The 21,219-nt window shown below is 55.3% G+C and overlaps 9 protein-coding genes across 9 annotated transcripts in view; 5 read left to right on the forward strand and 4 right to left on the reverse strand.

Annotated features, from left to right (window-relative positions):
* ACA1_072910 (carrier superfamily protein) overlaps window positions 1-352 on the forward strand; it is a gene marked incomplete at both ends in the record, with an annotated part of 1,214 nt that extends 862 nt beyond the window's left edge. The window contains one exon of the mRNA XM_004353133.1: window positions 55-352. Within this exon, the coding sequence (XP_004353185.1) occupies window positions 55-352 (298 nt within the window). The remainder of the gene's footprint in view (window positions 1-54) is intronic.
* Window positions 353-918: 566 nt separating this feature from the next.
* On the reverse strand, window positions 919-1,280 carry ACA1_072920 (uncharacterized protein; the record flags this gene model as incomplete). Its single annotated transcript, XM_004353134.1, is given in 3 exon segments — window positions 919-957; window positions 969-1,054; window positions 1,139-1,280. 3 exon segments carry the CDS (start codon window positions 1,278-1,280, stop codon window positions 919-921), a joined length of 267 nt encoding a protein of 88 aa, XP_004353186.1.
* A 4,568-nt stretch (window positions 1,281-5,848) lies between these two features.
* Window positions 5,849-6,850, forward strand: ACA1_072930 (uncharacterized protein; the record flags this gene model as incomplete). The annotated part of the gene is made up of 6 exons (XM_004353135.1): window positions 5,849-5,891; window positions 5,972-6,125; window positions 6,194-6,299; window positions 6,386-6,466; window positions 6,595-6,682; window positions 6,789-6,850. 6 exons carry the CDS (start codon window positions 5,849-5,851, stop codon window positions 6,848-6,850), a joined length of 534 nt encoding a protein of 177 aa, XP_004353187.1.
* Window positions 6,851-6,892: 42 nt separating this feature from the next.
* On the forward strand, window positions 6,893-9,598 carry ACA1_072940 (serine/threonine kinase; the record flags this gene model as incomplete). Its single annotated transcript, XM_004353136.1, has 11 exons — window positions 6,893-7,200; window positions 7,309-7,498; window positions 7,595-7,675; window positions 7,942-7,984; window positions 8,080-8,195; window positions 8,273-8,353; window positions 8,431-8,568; window positions 8,641-8,907; window positions 8,980-9,191; window positions 9,274-9,349; window positions 9,431-9,598. 11 exons carry the CDS (start codon window positions 6,893-6,895, stop codon window positions 9,596-9,598), a joined length of 1,680 nt encoding a protein of 559 aa, XP_004353188.1.
* Window positions 9,599-9,862: 264 nt separating this feature from the next.
* On the forward strand, window positions 9,863-15,609 carry ACA1_072950 (peptidase M16 inactive domain containing protein; the record flags this gene model as incomplete). The annotated part of the gene is made up of 20 exons (XM_004353137.1): window positions 9,863-10,069; window positions 10,146-10,254; window positions 10,316-10,370; window positions 10,450-10,675; window positions 10,776-10,855; window positions 10,934-11,043; window positions 11,133-11,221; window positions 11,360-11,465; window positions 11,548-11,708; window positions 11,813-11,978; window positions 12,057-12,683; window positions 12,806-13,433; window positions 13,500-13,560; window positions 13,637-13,761; window positions 13,878-14,044; window positions 14,138-14,670; window positions 14,746-14,802; window positions 14,894-15,071; window positions 15,164-15,313; window positions 15,416-15,609. 20 exons carry the CDS (start codon window positions 9,863-9,865, stop codon window positions 15,607-15,609), a joined length of 4,029 nt encoding a protein of 1,342 aa, XP_004353189.1.
* Window positions 15,610-15,760: 151 nt separating this feature from the next.
* On the forward strand, window positions 15,761-17,717 carry ACA1_072960 (uncharacterized protein; the record flags this gene model as incomplete). Its single annotated transcript, XM_004353138.1, has 8 exons — window positions 15,761-15,866; window positions 15,938-16,029; window positions 16,141-16,239; window positions 16,421-16,813; window positions 16,942-17,026; window positions 17,087-17,188; window positions 17,319-17,452; window positions 17,520-17,717. The coding sequence occupies 8 exons, from the start codon at window positions 15,761-15,763 to the stop codon at window positions 17,715-17,717; spliced, it is 1,209 nt and encodes a 402-aa protein (XP_004353190.1).
* A 579-nt stretch (window positions 17,718-18,296) lies between these two features.
* ACA1_072970 (uncharacterized protein) lies at window positions 18,297-18,524 on the reverse strand (the record flags this gene model as incomplete). The annotated part of the gene is made up of 1 exon (XM_004353139.1): window positions 18,297-18,524. The coding sequence occupies one exon, from the start codon at window positions 18,522-18,524 to the stop codon at window positions 18,297-18,299; it is 228 nt and encodes a 75-aa protein (XP_004353191.1).
* A 179-nt stretch (window positions 18,525-18,703) lies between these two features.
* Window positions 18,704-19,967, reverse strand: ACA1_072980 (proteasome endopeptidase complex protein; the record flags this gene model as incomplete). The annotated part of the gene is made up of 6 exons (XM_004353140.1): window positions 18,704-18,881; window positions 18,976-19,088; window positions 19,201-19,446; window positions 19,535-19,658; window positions 19,767-19,849; window positions 19,947-19,967. 6 exons carry the CDS (start codon window positions 19,965-19,967, stop codon window positions 18,704-18,706), a joined length of 765 nt encoding a protein of 254 aa, XP_004353192.1.
* Window positions 19,968-20,118: 151 nt separating this feature from the next.
* On the reverse strand, window positions 20,119-21,129 carry ACA1_072990 (uncharacterized protein; the record flags this gene model as incomplete). Its single annotated transcript, XM_004353141.1, has 5 exons — window positions 20,119-20,222; window positions 20,315-20,667; window positions 20,739-20,785; window positions 20,855-20,946; window positions 21,045-21,129. The coding sequence occupies 5 exons, from the start codon at window positions 21,127-21,129 to the stop codon at window positions 20,119-20,121; spliced, it is 681 nt and encodes a 226-aa protein (XP_004353193.1).
* Window positions 21,130-21,219: the final 90 nt, after the last annotated feature.

Raw genomic sequence — 21,219 nt, forward strand, 5'->3', positions numbered from 1 at the left:
CGTGACTGCTTGTTCTGAGTCGTCGGTGATATGTGATCGCATGTGCGCGTGCAGGCAATGGGCGGATGACCCGCTTCGACCAGACGACGTGTCGCCGGTGAAGCAGCTGGTGGCGGGTGGTCTGGGCGGCATCGCGGCGTGGGGCATCTCGTACCCGATCGACGTGATCAAGTCCCGGCTGCAGACCAACCCGGAGTACAAGGGCATGTGGGACTGCGCGGTGAAGAGCTACCGAGCCGATGGCCACCGGGTCTTCTTCACCGGCCTGGGCACCACCGTCGTGCGCTCCTTCCCGGTGAACGCCGTCATCTTCCTCGTCTACGAAGTCCTCATCAAGACCATCCCTGCTTGATTAACTTTTTTTTTTGAATACGAAAAGAATTCCACAAACATGCATGTACCGCAGCGTTGGCTGGCCTGCACCATCATCATCATCATCATCAGGCCTGATGATGGTGTGGCCATGTCTGGAAAGGTGATGATGGTGAGCCGGAGGAGATGCGCCGTCCGGAGGAAAAACTCCGGCGGAAGGAAAGCAGAATAAACCACAAGCGGCGACCGAACGGCGGACCTACAAGACGCGCGGAAGAGGAAGATGAAAACTTGTCTTTGTTAAACCTTAGACTGCAACATCAGTATATATTACTGCTAATGGGCCATGAGGATACGCCATTCGTCTCCAGACGTGTTCGGTGTCGTTCTCCGGGCCTTGCCTGCTGTGTGAGGTGTTGCGGTCTTCAGGCCAATGCGCCCGCAGCTTGTCGAGTCCGCGCGTTCGATGCTGGTCTGTCTGAATGTTGGCACAGATAGCTGAGCCCATTCTTCTTCTTCTTCAGTTCCAATTTAATTGACAAACAAGCCACCACAACAATTGTGAGTTGTTGATGGTTGTGGCCAACACGTCAAGCACCGTCGCCGTTACTTGGCTTGGGTGGGCGTGCTGCTCGAGAAGGACGGCTGTTGCCAACGTCGTAGGCTCGATGCTTGCGCGCATGCATACTTCGAGGGCCTTCGTTCCACACACCGCCGAAAGAGGGCAGCCATTCGTTGTCTGCTGCACGCGCAGACGGTGGGAGAGTCAGTCGGCGTTACAACGACGCACTGGAAGATCAGAAGGATGTGTGTTCGTTCCACATACCGTGCTCGCCGCGGGCCTCGCGCTGCCTCTTCAACTCGACGTACCAGCCACCGACGCGGTTGGGATTCTTGGCCTTCTTCTCGGCCTCTTTCTTGGCCTTCAACTCGTCGATCATCCGCCGCAGCTCCTCCTTGGGCGACATGAGTGGTTGAGGAGTCGAGGTCGTCGATGTCGAGGCGTCATCGAGGAGCCAAGGTGGCTTGGCCCCCGTGTGGACGTTGCCCTCGCCTTTTCGCAATTTGGGGATGGCGATCGCCGTCAAGTCTGGCCGTGATGCGCCGCAGCGCGGTCAGACTCATTGCAGTGCAGTGCCGTGCCGTGTTATGATCGTCGTGTCAAGGAGAAGGGAGAGAACGTACTCTCGCCATAGGCTATTGCCGTTTGGCGGCGGGTGCTTGTCAGGCCGCCGTTGCTGGTGTGTGGCGGAGGAGTGGGAGTACGGCATGATGAAGGAAACACTACTGGGAAGGGAAGCGGAGACGGAGATGAAGAAACAGATGGAAAGAAGGGAACGGGCGGAGAAACAGAAACAGAAACAGAAACAGAAGCAGGAGAAGGAGAAGGAGAAGGAGAAGGAGGAGAGGAAGAAGAGAGGTGTCTGGAAAGTAAGGATTGGATATGCTCTTCTGTGAGGGTGAGGAGGAACTGGTCCTTCACCCTGGCCGGCGCAGCGGTGGCCTTCCAGAAGGCGTGCACTGTTTCGTGGTGCTCCCGCGTTGAGAGGTGGCGCAACACGGCCTCACTGGCGCACCATGAGATACAAGGTTGGCACAATACATGTTAACATCTACGCGAGAGGAGGAAGGGTACCAGTGGAATTGATTGGCAGAATTGTCGATTTCTTCCTCACAAAACCAGCACCAGTAGCTACGTTCAGCCTCTTTGGATGTCGGGCTAAGCGAGGGCGAATCGAGGTATTGCCGGACGCGGAGGGCAATCAGCTTGGCTGCCGCCTTGTCGAGAATAGTTGTAGTTTCCTTTTTGTGGGTGGCAGTTTGAAGACATGCTTTGGCCCATCCCTATGATTGATTCTGCAAGACGGGCATCGATGGAAGCTGTACATCTCGCATCCAGAGAAGGAAGAAGGAAAAGAAGCAAACAAAAGAGCGGCGGAGGGAAGAAAACGGAGAAAAAGAAGGAGGCGCGAAAAACCGCGCCGAGTACGATGCACGGGCCTTGTGGAGGATTCCAGAAATAACAAATCCCCTGTGGTGTAGTTGGCTAGCATTTCCGCCTGTCACGCGGACGACCCGGGTTCAAATCCCGGCGGGGGAGATCTTCCTTTTTGTTTTTGCTCCTTCCTCCAGCTGGGGCTTTTTGTGAGGGCAGCTTCCCCCAACGGCCAACCTAAGGTTAACAAATGCTCACCTTCTGGGTCTACTTGGTGCTGGTATTGTTGTGCCACATGTGTGCTGACATGGCACAGGTAAGGCAAGAACAGCATGGGCATGAGTAAAATCCACATATGGATGGTGGGAACACCTCTGGCAATTTCATCCACTGCACCAGCAAACATGGATGCTAAAAAGACTTTTATCCTAAACTATGAACTTGCACTCATTTTGAAAAGAGACATGATTTTGTTTGTGAGTTTAAATGGTCTGAGCAACAAAAAATGGTGATAATTTAAAAATAATATCTCTCATTCATTTGGTGTGGTGTAATGGGAGAAGATTGGGATAATGTGAGGCTTCAAGACACTGGGTTAGCAAGTTGTTCCTAGAGGTTATCTTCTTATGGTGGTGATGCACTCCAAGGAGCACATTGGAAAGAAGATGGACCACATTTGTAATGTGCTCAATAACTGAGGTGTGTAAGGGAATAGATGGCTTCAGACATCTGGTCAAGGTCAGAGTGTTGGACTTGTGTCCCTGCTCCTGCTACTGCTCCTGTGGTGCTTGTTTCAAGATCTGCTGCTGTGCTTGTGCCTGTTGTGGTGGGTGCTGTGTCTGTGGATGTCACTATCCTCTGGACTGATTTCTATGGTATGATGGTTCCAAGTGCAGGGTGGAGGAGGGGTGGGAAAGCTGTTGATTTGGTGAGTAGTCAGTGATCTGTTTCATTGTGTACACATACACAACAAAAAACGGGAAGGGAGTGGAGTACCTGCCCAGGTAGACATGAACTGGAGTAGTTGAGGACAAAGTGCAAGAGCCTGCCAACACAGCAATGCCTTGTCAGAATGTGCACTGTGAAGTGGAGAGAGGGAGGGACTAGGAACTTGTGGTCATTTGAAATGAGAGGTCCAGTCATTTTGAAAAGTGATTTTGTTTGTGAGTTTAACCACATAAAAATGGTTTTGACAACACAAAAATGGTTTTAATTTAAACACTGCAAAGACAAAATTGGGAGCATCTTGAGAAATGGCAGATTAAAATACCATCATAATGAGAGATATGATGCTGTAACTGGGCCATCAGTCAAGGTCTGGAATGACCAATTTCTATCATGTACATGTTTTGCTACACTTACTTTATCGCGTACGCGTACGCGATGACTACGCACATTTTTTTCGGTACTTTCCTGAACGGTTGGCACACAGAACCATAAAAGGAAAAATCAGGTGCTGGGATTTAACTGGACAAAAAGTCAATTTTTATTCTTTACACAAGCAATTCCGAGGGGCTGTTTGTCACATCTCAGTGTGGAGAGTGCCCTTCATCTCTTCCTTCTTGGCCTCCTGAGGAGGTGGCTGCTCACTATGAGGGTGGCCTGGAGCTGCTCTTTGTCATTCACTTGATATTAAATTGTTGCAGCATTCATCTTCACATGATCTGTGGGGCAAGGAGGAGATAACTTAGCAAACATTCTATCATGTATGTGTACACAATAGAATGTCCTGCAGTTTCAAAGCATGGGCTTTGAAAATAGCATGTATGCAATGGGGCAGTTACCTCCTTCAGGAGCTTCAACAGTTCCTTGTTGTTGGCCATGGCTGATGGCAGGGTGACTTGCACCTATGCATACACAACAACAAAAACTGTAAAACCAGACACATACTTTATCACATACACATACACAATGACTACATGTTTGACCTACCAATACTTAGTTTATCATGTACACATACATGATCTGGAAAATCAGAACTTTTGCTTGTTTTGTGTAAGTGCTCCTCTGAACACCCTCACACAGCACCTTGCTTTTGCTTGCATACCCTCCATCAATTCCATAATCAGTGGCCAACATGCTGCCCTCACATCCAGTTCATGTTCAACCTCACACCATATTCAGTCAGTTACACATATGCACTGAACTTCATTCTTCACATTTGTGCGTGCTGAATTGGAGCACTATTCCTGAAGTTAAAATTCCACTCCATTCCACACTGATAAAATCACTTTTAACTCCACAAATTCCAAGTTTTTATCAAATCATTTTCATCTCAAATCCCTCAATATGACTTATAAGCAGCGGTCTAGCATGTCAAAATCACACATGCAGATCCATATCTTCAAAACTGCCCTATAAATCAAAAATGTCAAATCTCACACAATTTTAGCACAACAAAAATTCCACAGTCATTTGTGACCTCTCATTTCAAATGACCACAAGTTTAGGGTGCATTACCTTCCCCAATTGATGATTGAACCAAACCAGGTCTTGTGGCAAGCAAAGGAGTTGACAATCATGCCATCCTGGGAATGGGAAGGTTGTGATGAGCAGGTGCATGGAGATGTAACATAGGACTATGTCAAACTGCTTTGGAGTTGAGCAAGTGACCTCCAGCCATTATAGTCAGATTTCTCATCAACTCAGTTTAGTTACAGATTGAGTGCTGCAACCATGGGTGGGATTTCCAGCTCTGGGCAATCAAGTGACCTCCAGCCACCTTCCTACTCCAAAATCAGTGTGGAAGACATGATCCACAAACTCTATCAACATTGTTAGCAACAATATACATAATCACAAGGAGGCTGATCCCTCAACTTTCCAAATGAAGGTGTTACTTGTGATTAAAGTTAAGGCACAGAACTGAAGTGTGTGCCTGTGCCATGTCAGCACACATGTGGCACAACAATACCAGCACCAAGTAGACCCAGAAGGTGAGCATTTGTTAACCTTAGGTTGGCCGTTGGGGGAAGCTGCCCTCACAAAAAGCCCCAGCTGGAGGAAGGAGCAAAAACAAAAAGGAAGATCTCCCCCGCCGGGATTTGAACCCGGGTCGTCCGCGTGACAGGCGGAAATGCTAGCCAACTACACCACAGGGGATTTGTTATTTCTGGAATCCTCCACAAGGCCCGTGCATCGTACTCCGCACCTCTTTTTTAACCCTTTCTTTTTCTCCGTTTTCTTCCCTCCGCCGGCTCTTTCGTTTGCTTCTTTTCCTTCTTCCTGCGATGCGACGAGCAGCCAGGCCGGTGGTGTTGGCCTGCCGTTTGTCGTGGGCACCTCCGCGTTCCTTTTCTACAACACCCAATTTTGTGGTGCTCGATGATGGCAGCGGGGCGGTGGTGGAGTATCATCGCCTGTTTCTCTCCCACGAGCAGAGTCAGCATTTGCTGGCCGCCCTTATGCCCAAAAGCGCTGATGAGACGTCTTCCGAGGGGGTGCGATGGTCGCGGGACAGCCTCAAGCCGTATTCTCTTCGCGCAAGGTCCGGAGCACTGGCCAGGAGCGAGGAGCGAGCACGACTCAGTCAACACAACCCACATGCCGAAGGGGACCAGCCCACCACACAACTAAACCTGCACCCAGTGCACGAAGCAGATGAGCCATCTGTACCACTCACAACGCCGCGAAGAGTGTGCACGTTCGGAGACACTGGTGCAGTACACCTTACCACGCTGGGCTGCACACAACTATATATTAATGTTATGTTGCGGTGCTCAGGAGTGCGGTACAGCTACACCAACATCACACGAGAGGGCAAGGGCTGGCCGCCATTCCTCGCCGATCTGAAGCTCAAGGTCGAAGGCGTGGCGCAGCAGAAGTTTAACTTTGTATTCTGCAACCTCTACAGCAACGAAAACGAGTACATCGGCTGGTAGGTACCTTCCAAGATCATCGGGCTCCCGCATGCCTAATGGTGGTGGCGGCGGTGTGGCAATGCAGGCACCAGGATAAAGAGGAGGCCATCGTGAAGCACTCGGCCATTGCCACGGTATCGCTCGGGGCCACTCGCCGCTTCTGCCTGCGGCACGACAAGACAAAGCGCTTAGTGCCGGTTGGTATCTCCATCAATGGTTGTGCTCGCGATTGGCCGCCGTGCGGTGTGCGTGTGCATGATGCTCTTTCCGTTTGCAGGTTCTTTTGGAAGAGGGCAGCCTGCTCCTGATGAAGGGCAACACACAGGAGCGATACCGCCACTCAGTGCCGCGATCCCCCGTACCATGCGGACCAAGAATTAGCCTCACCTTTCGTTTGCTCCAAGCAACAACGTGACCACCCGCCAGGCCGGCACTTGGCCTAAAAGGGTTGGTGAGGTGTACCTCTGGGCTGGTGCTACTTTACAGGGACCAGCTCAGCTCGCGATCGTGACCCTTAGCCTCGACCTGCAATGCAACAAAGGTCGCGGCGTGTCCCTTGGCACCATCAACCGAGGTCCCGGCCAACAACGTTTTGAGTTGAAAACCGTCAACGCAACAAGCCGGCCACTTCCACTTCCGTGCTTGCAAGTGTCTTGGTTGCGTGCCGTTGCCCACTCTAGAGTGGTTGCCTAATCTCGAGCTTCGAAGTTGCGCCGAGTTGGCATTCAAAGTCAAGAGGTAGTTCCCAAATCATCAGGAAAGGCACATCGAATTAGAAGCTAAAATGACCGAGCGCCCACAGACTCTACTCACGGCCATGTCGACCGGCGAACGAGGGAGATCGAGCGGCAGCCTCAAATCGTCGTCAAGCGAGGCCGCCGTGGCTGCCGCGTCTTCAGGATCATCTGGAATCAAGAAGGGATTGAAGGGGATTGGCAAAAAATTGAAGAAGAAAGGGGGCGATAAAACGCCCTCCTTCACAATCAGCGGACCCACCAATTTCGAACAACGGACGCACATCAATAGCGAGCTCGAATGGTCTACAGAGAGTCCCGAAGACGCCTTCGCCCTGCACGAACAACTTGGCGAAGGGTACCTCCACCTAATAATTTATTAATAATTTAGCATTTAATATATTATTACTAAATTATTTACGCCGCATGCCTTTTTAATTTATTTTTGTTTGTGTGGTGACAACAGAGCGTACGGCACAGTGCACAAGGCCACGCACAAGGAAAGCGGGTTCGTGGTGGCGGTGAAGATCATCCCGCAGGTGCAGAATGTGGCCGCGCAGGAGGATATGAAGAAGGAGATCAACATTCTCAAGAAGTGCTCCCACGATTGCATCGTGCAGTACTTCGGCTGCTGCTTTGCAGACGATTGTCTCTGGGTGCGCTGCAGCTTTCACACTTGCTCTGCGCTCTGTCTCCTTTTGCCTTTTGGTCTTGTACCGGCTATTCACACACCCAACCACATCCGAACGCAGATCTTGATGGACTACTGTGGGGCGGGATCGGTGCAAGACCTGCTCAAGGCCCGCAAACCTCGCACCTTGGAAGAAAACGAGGTAAGCGCCAGTGTGCCCCTTCAAGAGTCTTCTGGCTTTTGGTGAACTAACAGTGATCTCTTCATCTTCACACACACACACACACACACACAAGATTGCTATCGTCATGCTCAACGTCGTCCGAGGGCTGGCGTATCTTCACGACCAGCATGTTATCCATAGAGACATCAAGGTAAGCTCTACACCATTATTACAGGCTGCACAAGCGTCCCATAGCATGTATGTCTAATACCGCGGCCCTGGTTTTGGTGTGTGGTCTCTGATAGTCTGCCAATATTCTCATCCACGAGCAAGGCATGGCCAAAATTGGTACGATGTCGCTGAGTGGAGCGAACTTGGCACTCTGCGATCAGACCGGCTGATCATTTTTCTTACGCCACCTCGTCTGTGTGCACCCAACACAGCCGATTTTGGCGTGTCTGCACAGATCGGAGGAGCGCTATCCAAGGCGTCGACGGTGATCGGCACTCCGCTGTTCATGGCGCCCGAGGTCCTCTCAGGCGAGATATACGACTCTCGGGTATGCCCATGCGCCTTGAGGGCACGAAGTGTGAACTCCCAACCCACTCAACAGTTCTCTCTCGTTCAAACGTCCAGGCCGACATATGGTCGCTTGGGATCACAGCCATCGAGTTCGCCGAGGGCACTCCTCCCTACTACGAGGAGCACTTTATGCGGGTACCGTTCGCAGCTAAACACTCTCCTGCATGCGGGCCAACGCGTCTCTAACGTAATCTTTCTTCGGAATATAAAAGGCAATGTATCTTATCGCGTCCGAGGAACCTGCGACATTGAAGGACAAGGCCAAGTGGTCCGATGAATTCAAGAGCTTCGTCGCGACGTGCCTCAAGAAGGAGCCGGCCGACCGACCCGCAGCAAAGGATCTGCTGAAGGTATGCCCCGTTGAAGATCGTCTGGCCCGTTGTGCACGCGAACTCTTCACTGACAACGGAAACCTCTTGTAGCATCCGTTCATATTGAAGGCGCTGACCCTCAACGCCAAGGAGATCATGAGCAACCTCATCAGCGGCTACAAGAGCGACGCCGACGAGGATGATTCCAAGACCTCCTCCCTCGAGTCCTCGCTGGAGCGACCCCAGGAACCGCTCGTACGCCCAGACACCGACTCCATCTCCATGCAGACCTTCTGCTCCGAGTCCTACGGTTCGTTCGCAAGCGACGACGAAGAGGAGGAGAGGGAGGAGCCAGTCCGCAAGTCGGCGATGATGGAGGTGCGCGCTCATCTTACCCTAGGGACACCTTCACTTAGGTCTCACGCCATAGTCGTTATTCCTCCTGGGCAGGTGGACAAGAGTGCGCCGCCGCGCTCGCTGGAGCACGTCAAGGCGGGCCACGTGCTCAAGGGCTCCATCATCGAGCGCAAGGGAGCTGGGGGTATGACCATGGAGAAGCCGGTCTTTTCCGTGCAGCCCCTCATCGACGACAAGAAGAAGCCAAAACACAACATCGAAAAACAGAAGAAGAGCAACATCAAGAAGAGCAACCTCAAGCCTGTGTACGTGTCCCGTCAAACATGGCTCTTGCTGTGACCGACAGTCGCCAAGTGCCCGCTCTGACCAATGCCTCTCTCTAAACAGGCTGTCGCCGAGAGAGCCCGAGCCCGAGGTCTCCCAACTCAAGCGACAGCTTCAGGAGGAGCGCAAGAAGAACAAGGTATGCATCACTTTTCTCACCGAGAAGAGGGGCATTGATCACTCATCGTAAGCGCACACCAAACGGAACATTGCAATGCAGAAAGCGGAGAAGACGATCAAGGAGTTGAGGGGCCAGCTGGCCACCGAGCAGAAGGTGGACAAGACCCTGCTCAAGGGTCTGCTGGGCGAGATCGCGACGTGGAAGCAGAGGACCGAAGAGCTCGAGGACAAGCTGCAGGCCGTCCTCAAGCACCTCGAACATGCCTGATGAGTACCACCGCACCACATTGTTTGAAGTATTATTTTCGCCCGGGCGCAGAGCAGGGCTCTTAGGTTTTGTCTATACTGTGCATAAAGAAACGCTCCGCCATTTCCCAGGTGTGTGCGCGTGTGCGTGTGCGGTGTTTCTTAGTGTGGCGTGCGTGGCATTCTTTATGGAAGCCAAATCAGAAAAAACTGCGAAAATACAGCCAGAAAAAGATAAAAAGAGCCGAAAAAGATTTGATTGCATTTACACAGCTTTGAAGCAGAGATGGAGGCGCAGAGGCAAAGCCCCGCGTCAGGTCTTCTGTCCAAGTTGGGGGACTTGCGGGTGGCCAACGGCAGCAAGGGAAATACAGGATCGGCACCGCCCTATGACGAAATCGTGGCCAATCTCGACAACATCCTGCCCCATTGGGATCGAATCAAGACGGGGACTCTGCCAAATGGTCTGCGCTACTACATTCAACCCAACACAGTGCGTTTCATCCAGTCCCACCATAAACCTTTCATTATCAATCAGTTTTTAGGTCATTAATCCGGTTTTTCGCTAGACTCCGCCCAACACGTTCGATGCCTACCTGCGAGTGCACGTGGGCTCACTGGCCGAGGAAGAGGACCAGCAGGGCATCGCGCACTACGTCGAGCACTTGGTCTTCATGGGTACGTAGTAGTACCGCTCACTCGCAGAGGACTGCGCGACTCACCGTTGGGCCTTACGCAGGCACCGATGCCTACCCGGATGCGGAGACCATGCGCAAGCTGTTTGCCACTTGGGGGTGCGTCTGCCCAGCCCACTGACTCGCAAGCTCGTCAATTGGTGCCTGTGTTTGACCGCGATCGTATTGTCGCGTGCAGCATGTCGTTCGGTGGTGACACGAACGCCTACACCGACTTCCGGAGCACGGTCTACACCTTCCACGCGCCAACGCACACGCAGAGCCAAGGCGCCGAGAAGAAGGAGGGCGGAGACGTGACGGAGGACAACGTCTACAAGGTCCTCTTCGCCCTGCACCAGCTGGCCTTCAAGGCCCTCTTCCCCAAGGAGGCCGTCGACAGCGAGCGCGGTCCCATTTTGTCCGAGGTTTGTCTCATCTCTTCCAAAATGCTCCATCATACGCCGGCGTCTGCTCAATCTAACACATAACACACACACACACACACACGAACACAAACACACCCAGGCTCAAATATCGAACTCGATCGGCTACCGTGTGGAGTACCAGGAATACCAGCAGATCCACGCCGACAATCTGCTCTCCAAGTACGCAACCTATAATTGTTTCCTGTCTTCGCTGGGGGTGACGTTGCAAATGGTCTGACCTTTACCGTTGGCTGGCAGGCGCTTCCCCATTGGTTTGGTGGAGCAGATCAAGAAATGGGGACCGGACGACCTCCGTCGGTTCTACCGAAAGTGGTACCGGCCGGACCTGATGACGCTCTACATCGTGGGTATGTGCACGCACCGTGTTTAAACACCGCACGACGACGATTGGTCGAGTCCTCACATCTGTTTCTTCGGCCGCGTTTTGCGTTGACAGGCGACGTTGATCACGCCCAGGTGCAGAACCACATCGAAAGCCTGTTTGGCAAGGAGGTCAGCGAGGGAGAGACGCCGAAAGTGCCTGAGGTAATGGGACATCCACATGGTCACTCGTGATGAGCATTTGATTGGGTTTAGCTAATTTATTCTGCAATTCCTCTGTGCCACGTGCCATAGCCCACTCCTTCCTTCGAGCCGCCGAGGGAGAGGATGAGCATTTTCCAGCACGAGCTGCTCCATCAGTTTTCGCTCACCATCAACCACCTCTTCCCGCTCACCAACCAACGCACCGTGCGAGACATGCGGACAGAGATCATTTGCTACGTCTTGAGTACGCGCATGCCACATACCCCCGTGTATAGATGTGAACTCCATTGCTCATTGTCATGCGTGTCGTGCCGTGCCGCAATTAGTGAGCACGCTCGAGGCTCGCGTCTACGCTCTCGAGCAGACCTACGAGTCGCCCGTGTTTACTTCGATAGAGTGGAGCTTCTTCAATTCGCACAGCGACAACTGTTCGGTGTCGAGCCTCTGCATGTTTGCTCGGCCCACCACCTGGAAGGAGGCCATCAAGGTACCCTTCACCCCACGTCCCGCCCGGAATTCCTTCACTTATGGACAGGGCATCGTTTTACCCTCACCTTCCCGCTTCTTCCTCTCCTTCTTCTTGTGGCACAGTGCGGAGTGCAGGAGATGGTGCGGATGGCCAAGTACGGCGTGACCTCCCACGAGCTCGAGCGCTACATGGCGGCGCTGATCAAGGAGGCCCACCAGGACGCCGAGGGGCAGGACACCCTCAAGTCCTCCGACCTCATCGAAGATCTCGTTGACGACACTCTTCTCGGTACGAGCCACCACCACTGAACTACCACGGTGTGCTCGGTCTTAAGGTGGTGCCACTTCGCTGGCTGGCTGTGTGCAGAGAGCGTGCTGGTCAGTCCCAAGGACGACTACGAGCTGGTGCGGCGACTGGCCCCGACCGTGACGCTGGTCGAGGTGAACCACCTGGCCAGGCAGACGTTCTGCCAGACGCTCCGCGTGGCGAACCTGCTCCGCGACGAGGACGTCATGGCCTGGGAGGAAGAGGAGCAGCAGAAGAACGGTCCGGCCGACGCAGAGGGGTTCGCCAGCTCGCTGGAGATCATTGAGAAGTCGCGCGGCATCTCCGTCTTTGTGACGTGTCCCACGCTCTACTCCCCCGACGAAGAGACCCCCGTCAAGGCCAATGGCGGCAAGGACGACGAAGAGGAAGGTGAAGATGATGAAGAGGAGGATGGCGATATGGACGAAGAGGAGGATGGAGAGGATGACGAGGAAGATGACGATGACGAAGATGATGAGGAGGAGGATGAGGAAGATAGTACGCCGGAGGAGTGCCAGGCCAAGCACCAGCACAAGTTCATCCACTCGCGAACCGCGCAGCTCGTGGAGAAGGAGGTCAAGGAGAACCAAAAGAGCGACAAGGAGGGAGGTCAGACCGAACGAAAGAAGATCCCCTTCCGCGTCACCAAGGAGGAGATCCGCCAGGTGATCGAGCAGTCCATGCAGGGTACATCATTTTTCTTCCCTTTTCTTGATTGTTTATTCTTTATTCTTTATTCTATTTTTTTCGTGATTATTGATTCTTATTCTTATTATTACTGACTTGGTATTTAATTTACAACTTCGCAGGAGTGGAGGCGCCGAAGGACATTGAGGTCCCGCAGGATCTGATCGCTGACGATGTGATCCAGAGGAAGCTCGACGAGCTCAAGCCGACGTGGGTGCCGGTCACGTACGACACCACGAAGCGAGACACCCTCGACGAGCTCCAGAAGCAGATCGACAGCGCCAAGGAGCAAAGCGACGAGGCGAATGGTGGGATGGAGACTGAGAACAAAAAGACCAAGGCGAAGAAGCCAACACAAGAAGAAAGCGAAGACGATGACGATGACGAGGAGGACGAAGATGGAGAGATGGACGAGGAAGATGAGGGTGACAGCGATGAAGACGACGACGACGATGATGAGGAAGACGATGATGAGGACGAGGGCCAACAGAACGTTGCAGCTGAGGCGGCCGACGAGGCGCGGAGGAAGAGGCGAAAGGCCGAGCCAGACACGACGCCGCGTCTGATCCACAAGCCGAGCGGGATCGTGCTGCTCGAGCTGAGCAACGGCATTCGAGTGAACTACCTCTACTCGGCCTACTTCCAAAAGCGCTGCGCCATCCGCATCACCAGCGTCGGCGGCCAGCTGTGCGAGCGGACGCGAGAAGACGCCGGGCTCACCCAGCTCGCCCTCGACACTATGCAGCAAAGGTACCCTCTCCGCCCTGACTCGTCACCATGAGCGTAGCGTAGCTGACTGCAGCCTGCTTCGTACAGTGGCGCTGGCCCGCATTCCTCGGAGGTCGTGGTCGCTTGGTGCGGCCGGTGGGGTGTCGAGGTACAGCCCATTGCTCACTTCTCTCGTTCTAGCATCGCCACTCAAGGCAAGTCTTCTCTGTGTCGTCGCGTTGCAGGCAAGCGCGGAAGCCACCCTCGAGACCACGTGCCTGCATGTCGGCACTTCGGTGTCGCAGAACGGCATCAGCAAAGCGCTGCAGCTCATCCACATGCTCCTCACCGAGCCGCGATGGGACGAACGGTATGATACTCCGCCCCCAGCCTCCGCTTCCGCGCCTCAACAAATGGGGGAGAGGGCAACGACTTACAACGCTTTCGCTTCCCCCCCCCCGTTCTTCGTTCTTTTTCCGACTACAGGGCGTGGAAGCGAATCCGCACGCACGCGGCGAGCTGTCGCGAGGGCGAGGAGAAGGAGATCGACAACATCGCCGCCGACAACCTCTCCTCCATCCTGTACCAGCCCACCGACTGGCGGTTCGCCCAACCGAGCGCCTCCGATCTGCGCAACGCGTCCGCCGAACGAGGTGCGTGCTTTACCTCCCCCGCCAGAGGGCATTCGCTTGCCACGTCAGCATACTGACCGTTGGTTGGTTGCTGTGGTGTGGTCCACATGGCAGCGCGATGGCTGGTCTCTCACCAGCTGCTCGACATGCAAAACGTGGAGGTGTCCCTGGCCGGCCACTTTGACAACCTCCGCGACGTCGAGGACCTCCTGCTCAAGTACCTCGGCACGATCCCGCGCCGCACCGCGTTCGCTCCGCTCTCCGCCGCCCCGCCACCGCTCAACCCCTTCTCGGCCCACCTCGCCCTGCCGGCCGCCGCCGGCGTGGCGCCGGGCGAGAGCGAGAACTTTGTGCTGGAGCTGGTCAAGAAGGAGTTCCCGAGCCGGATCAACTTCACCGACGAGGCGCGCGTCAAGTGGCAGCACCTCTCCGAAGACGAGGAGCGACGCGCGATCGTCTACCTGTGCTTCCCCGTGATGAACCGCTGGGGCTACACCAAGCTCACCGTGCCGCCCGCGGAAGAAGCGGCGGCCTGTGCTGAGACAGCGGCGATGGAGACCGAGGAGGCCTCGCCCGTCGCCGCCGTCCGACAGCGCGTGAAGCAGCATCCGCTGTGGAAGAGCCGCGTCGCCAATCTCATGGTTGAGGTACGCAGCTGCCGCGACTCATCATCGGACGTTCCATCGCGCTGAGCTTTTTTTCCTCTCTCGCACTCTGTGCAGATATTGAGCAACCGGCTGTTCTCGGTGGTGCGCGAACGCAAGGGTCTCCTCTATAACGTGCGCAACCTTCCAACTATTGCGCTGTGTGCGCTGTGTGTGCGCTGTGTGCGCGTGTCTGACGGCGAGATGGTGTCTTGGTGTTTGATAGGTGTCGGCCTCGCTGAGGATGCCCGACCTGTACGACTCTGGCACGCTTCACGTGACCCTCACGCCGTTCCCCGATTCGATCGCCCTCACCATCGAGGAAGCGCTGCGCGTCCTGTACGACTTCAAGCACGGCAATATCACCCAGCAGGAGCTCGACGAAGCCAAGGTCCCCTACCTGGGTACCGTACACCTCTCCAAAGAGAACAACGTCACTCATCACTCAACTTACGCTCATCGTCTTCTCATAATGAACCCCAACACAACACAACAGAATGGCTGATCACGGCGATGAAGGGGCCGACGTTCTGGATGAGCCTGATGGAGTACATGCAGCTGCCCGAGGGCATCTTCCCGCGAGACATGATGAACCTGAGCTGCGCCGAAGACATCTACGAAGCCTACGCCGCTGTGGAACTTCCGGGTACGTGCGCACGTCCCATCGACAACACGCACGCACGCACCGTCGCACACGCACACGCACCGTCGCACACGCAACGCGCACGCACTAACCTCGACTCGACAGACATCCGTGCGATCGTGAACGAGTTCTTCCAGGGGATGCGGGTCATGTGCGCCAGCATTGGTACCTCGGGCACGGAGCCCCCGGCGAGCATGGAGGAGCAGCGCCAGCGGGTGCAGAACGCGGTCAGCTCGTTCCCGGTGCCCCCCGTGACGCCACCAGCGCCAGTTCCTGCCGCTGACGCTACTGCCCCGTAGAAGCGCAGTTCACTGGCGGTGTACTCTTGACAACCCAACATGAGTTAATGTTGACCAGTACAGTGATTGGTTGTTGGTTAGGTGTCCCCCAATCGTAGGCGTGTTCAGGCAAAACTTGCCTTTCTCTGCTTTTGTGTAGAGATCAAAAAAGATGGAGGTGGAGGTGCCGGAAGAGGTGGAGCTGCGGTGGCTTGCGCTGCTGCACTGGACCGACCTGGCGAGGGCAGCCCTTGTCTGCTCCCGCTGGCACCGCATCGGTATTTCCGACTCCCCCCCCCTAAACACTCCTCAGGCTAATGACATTGTGGGGGGTGGGGGCAACCGGCAGCCAACGACGCGAGCCTGTGGGCGGGGGCCTTTGTGCGTGAGTTTGGCAACGAGGCTGCAAGCGCCGTGCGCTCCACTTCATCCGTTCGGAAGGTCCCCCCCGACGCACCCCCAGGGGTGTAGTGCTGTTGGCGCGTTTTAGTCAAACTTGAGTGGTGGTGCGGTTGCCGTATGCGGCCTCAACCCACGGCGGCGATGATGCAGGCGTTGGACAGGCTGTGGGGCGCCTGTGCGAGCACGTCCAGTGGGCCAGACTCGTGGTATTTCCAGGGCAAGACGCAGATCTACCGCCCATCGCGCACCGTACGCACGCACTCTCTTCACCCCCCACCCCCGCGTGTGCGTGTGTCGTGTGTTGCGGGGTTCACCTGCACGTCGACCACACACACACACCGGCACACCGGCACACGGCACACACGCAACGCATCAATAATGGTGCAAGGAGGAACACGCTAACACCGAACAATCAACAACAACGCCGCAGGAGGGCAAGGAGTGGCGACAGTACCCCCGCAACGTTCCCGCGTATAATCAGATCGTGGCGAACGACGAGCCGTGGGATGACGCCGAGGTGGAGCCCCACCAGGAAGACCTCGTGGAGGTTCGTGACGCCGATCGTGCGGCGCACATCGAAGCAGGGACGAGAGGAGAGGATGGTACTGCGAAGCCGCTGTGGAAGGCCACCTTCCTGCGGCACTACCTGCTGCGCCACAGGTGGTTGCACGGGTGCGACCCAGCGCAAGTCGGCGGAAAAGGGAACAAGTTGGCCGATGCGGCCACAACGACGGACACCAATGCGGTGGTGCGCGTCGTGGTGAGTGGTATGAAGTCGAGCGGCAAGAGCCATTTCCTGCGAGCTCTCGCCCCCGATCAGCAGGTACCTGGTGTGTTGTGTGACGTGCGCATGTGCGTGCGGGCGGGCATGCGTGCGTGCGTGCGGTCTGGCTGTGCGGTGTGGACAACAGCGTGCGATTCATAAGCGACATCTCTTGTCGCGTGGTGTAGGTCGAGGACGGAGGAGTCAATGTGGTGGTGGTCAAAGCGAGCGACGGTTGCACGGTGGCTCTGCTCGAGCTGCGGCGCCCCAATGGTACGCGTCCACCTCCAACCTGCCCGCTTCGCAGCTCTTTTGTCGTTGTTCACCCACCAGCCCTTCAATTCACTCAAGATTGGTGCAAGAAGCTGTACAACGGGGCTATGGTGGCTGGAATTATCTTTATGGTCGACTCCACCGAGTTCAGGCCGTTCCTTGGTGCGTTGCCCTGCTCGCTCAGTCGCTCGCGCACCTGAACCCGCAATCATAGCAACTATAAGGAAACGCATGCTCTCGCTCTTACACACAGTTCTCGCTTACACATACACACACACACACGCAATTCCAGATGGTCAGATTGGGAGTGATGACGAGTACAAGCGCATGGAGGACGTCTACAAACGCTTCCACGGCGTCGCTGGTCAGGCCCACAACTCGATCCTGGTTGGCGTTGTGTGCGCACACAAGATCGACCTTGCCACCGTACGTAGCACTGCTCGATGCACACGAGGCCCACGCACACGCGCTGACAACCCCCGCACAATCACAGAGCGAAGCCGAAAAGGAGGAACTGCAGGAGGTGGTCAGCCGCAAACTGCGCGTGGAAGGGCTCACGGAGTGCGGCTGGTACAGCTCGGCCCAACTCTCCACGCTCGGCACTTCGGCGGCGGATCTCGACAGCTGCCTCACTGCCGTCGAGCAGTTCGTCACCAAGCACAAGCGCATCAAGCTGTGGCGACAATATTAATAAAGTTGGAACAAGGTCGAGCAGCAGAGAAGACCAAAAGTCAACGGCCAGCATCTGCTAAAGATGGCAGAGAACATGGAAAGCGAAGCAGCGAAGAATCGACCAACTTGGATCCCCGACGGCTGGGTCTCGAGGCATGTCGATGTACTTACTCGTTGACGATCGCGACGCATTTTCTCATTCCCCCCCCCGATAAAATGCAGATGCACTTCCTGTCGAGCGAACTTTAGTGTGGCCAAACGGAAACACCACTGCAGAGCTTGTGGGTACACGCTGGTCCCCTTCACGTGCGCTTTAGGCTCTCAAGACTTCCTCATTGACTGGCAATTTGCAGAAACATCTTTTGCAAAGATTGCTCAACGCACACGCTGTTCCTCACCGAGCTGGGCTACACGACGAAGCCCGTGCGGGTGTGCGACAACTGCTTCCGTAAATACGATGCCAGCTACAACCAGCAGCAGACATAAGCTGCCTGGAGCGAAATCTCTCCTCTCTTGTATGATACCTCAATCCGCTAAATCAGTTATTATTGTCCACATCCTGGCCAGGATTTCTGTACAATGGCGGTGCCACTTGGCATCACCTCTCGTTCTTCTCCTTGGTGGGCAGGTAGGTGGTGGCGTTGGGATCGGGGCCGACATCTTTGCTACCCGTGTTGAGGAAAGCACCACGGATCTTGGCCTGTCCGGCGAGCTTGCCCTTGGTCGGATCAATGCGTCCGCTGTCGCTCCCGCTGCTGTTGGACAGCAGCAACCAGAAGGGGTACGAGAAGCTCACTGCCACAATGCCGCCCAGCACGATGCCCATCGCCCTGTTGCCCGAAGGCTTGGGAGCTCCTCTTGGCCTGCTGCTCATCTTGAGATGTTGTTTAATTCAAATATAATAAAATCAATTTTGTTTGTGATCTTCGTTGCTGATGGCAGGGAAGATTAACAGGAATTCTATGCACGAATGTGGATGATTGATCATCCTCTCACCCACACCCCTTAATCCTCCTCCTCGGACATGTCCTCCTCTTCCTCGAGCGCCTGCTTGGCGTACTTCTCGGCCTCCTCGAGCAGGTCCTTTGGCACAAACTTGTGCAGGTTGCCCGTCTCCTCGCACACCCAGCTGAGCTCCAGCTCGAAGGCCTTGTCCTTGGCATCGTCGTGCACCGAATAGATACTGAAGTTGAAGTGTTGGACGAGAGAAGCAGAGGGGTGTGAGTGTGCGACTGATAACACAGTGCGCTCAGCGAAAGGCGGCAAGTTGTACGTACATCTTGGCGGCCTCCTTGATGGCCTCGCGGGCAGTCATTTCGGAGAGCTTGAGCTTCTCGATCTCAGTCTTGGCCGCTCTGGCACCCTTGCCGATGGCCACGCCAAAGTATCCCTGCACACGTGCGACAATCATTCGATCAAATGATTGGTGATGATGATGAGTCGACATCGTCAGCAGACACTCAGCATACAGGTGGGTGATGCAAGGGGAGATATCAACGCACCCACGAGATGCCCGAGGGCTCGATCATGTAGAGCTGAGGTCCGTTCTTGTCGACGCAGCCGAGGATGACCGAGGTACCGAACGGCCTCACAGAGCCGTAGAGGGAGTAGAGCTGCACAAAGTTGGAGAGTCGCTCGTTGAGCACCTTGCCCGAGATGTCGGTGCCGTAGAACTCCCTGTAGCTTGTCGCCTCGGCGCGCCCTCTGCTGACCAGCTGCCTGCCGTCAGCCACCAGACCGGACATGGCCTGCAGGCAACGTGAGCGTGACGCCACGAAGCGGGTTAGCTCTTCTGCATGTCTGCACGTAGACTCGTGAGAGGAAGACAGGGCGTACCAGGCCGCAGTGTCGGTCGACAGTGTGGATGCGTCTGTTGGTGTTTGGGACGAGCATCTTGGAAACCAGCAGCTTCTCCACTGCCAGCACCACACCATCCTTCACGCGCAAGCCAAGGGCGGTGCTACAATGTTGTTGCATTCACGAATTACTCATCGCCCAGGTGCGAAGAAGCAAACGAGCAGCTCACAAATGCGCCTGAGCCTTTCAAAATGAATGTAGAGAGCCGTACCCACTGTTGTCGACGGCCTTGGCGGCATACTCCACTTGGAACACCCTTCCATCAGGAGAGAATGTAGTGGACGAAAGATCGTACTGCACGATGGAGGGGGGATGAGATGGAAGAGATCAAACACGCGAAAACAACACCCCAAGGCGGCATAACAAGGCCAATCGTGGAGAGGCAGCATACCCCAGTGCCGATGCTGCTCATTGTCTTGGAGATCTGTGTGTCCTGTGTCTATCTTCTTTTCTTCGTCTGCCAATCGCCCAACCCAACAAACCAGCCGTCAGCCACGCAACACGAAGGTGGAACCCGACGCCCCCGGTTATTTGCTGGATTCAATAGTACATAATTTCCTTCTTCATTTCTCCGTTTCTTTCACCGCCGGTGCGTTTGCGGGTTGGAGGGCGCAGTAGAGGAGCGCGTTGGCCATCAGCTGCGCTCCATCAGTTGTCGCGTCGTAGCCTGCCCAGCAGAAGCATAAGTACAGGAGAGTTATAGATGCCACACTGGCGTTTGGGTGAGTAGGCCGAGCCGGCTCAGGTTGCTTGGCGTACCGCAGTGCGCTGATATGACGTCCTTCGGCAGGGCCGAAGAGGTTGGCGTGAAGTTGAGGCCGACCACCCGCCCGTTGAGTCCATACTTCTCCACAACCAGAGGAGTGCGCTTGACATGAAGCATCTCCCCTTCCTCCTTCCGGAACTCCCACTCGGCGATCGTGGTCGTGTTGCCTGTTGCGTGCCCGGGCGAGTACGGCGTTTCCCCGGCCGGGTTACCGCGCAGGCAGCGCACATTGGCCAGCACGGGGTGGTCAGGCACCACGACCTCCATAACCGGCTGGTCTGTCCGCATGGACTGCGCGGGGCTGATTGGGTCGTAGTCACCCTCCCAGCGGCCAGTAATGGGACACCTTTGGTCGCGTGGCGCTGCGGGTGAGAATGAATGCACGCATGCGCAAGCGTGGCGAGGCACAACACGTACCCGCAGGCCACAAAACCGCCGATTACCACGCCGTGCCCATCGTCCACCTGTGCGTCAGGGCCGATATGGGTGAGAAGAATGATCGTGAATTGATATGCCGATTTGGCCAGGCGTACATATTGTGCCATCAGAGAGCCAAGCGCGCGGTTGTCTTTCATGAACGCATTATCGCTGGTAACCATGACCGCTGCATATTCTCGTAGCATGTCTGAAAACAACCACAACATCAGCATCAGCAGCAGCATACACGCAAAACTCTTAGCCTCGCATGGTTAGTGCTGGACGTTGAGTAACAGGATTGCGTACCGGGGGTGGGCTGGGTCTGCGCCCCATTCATCACCGCCACTTGGGGGAGACCATGCTCCTTCAGGTCGCGCTCCAAGGCGTCCATCGCCACCGGACCTCTTGCATGGTCCCCCGAAAAGATGACTAAGAACTTGCATCCCTGTGCGTGTGTGCGTCAACATCAGCACATCTCCAA

This window comes from Acanthamoeba castellanii, assembly GCF_000313135.1.
Source record: "Acanthamoeba castellanii str. Neff unplaced genomic scaffold scf7180000084603, whole genome shotgun sequence".
Classification (NCBI taxonomy): Eukaryota; Discosea; order Longamoebia; family Acanthamoebidae; genus Acanthamoeba; species Acanthamoeba castellanii.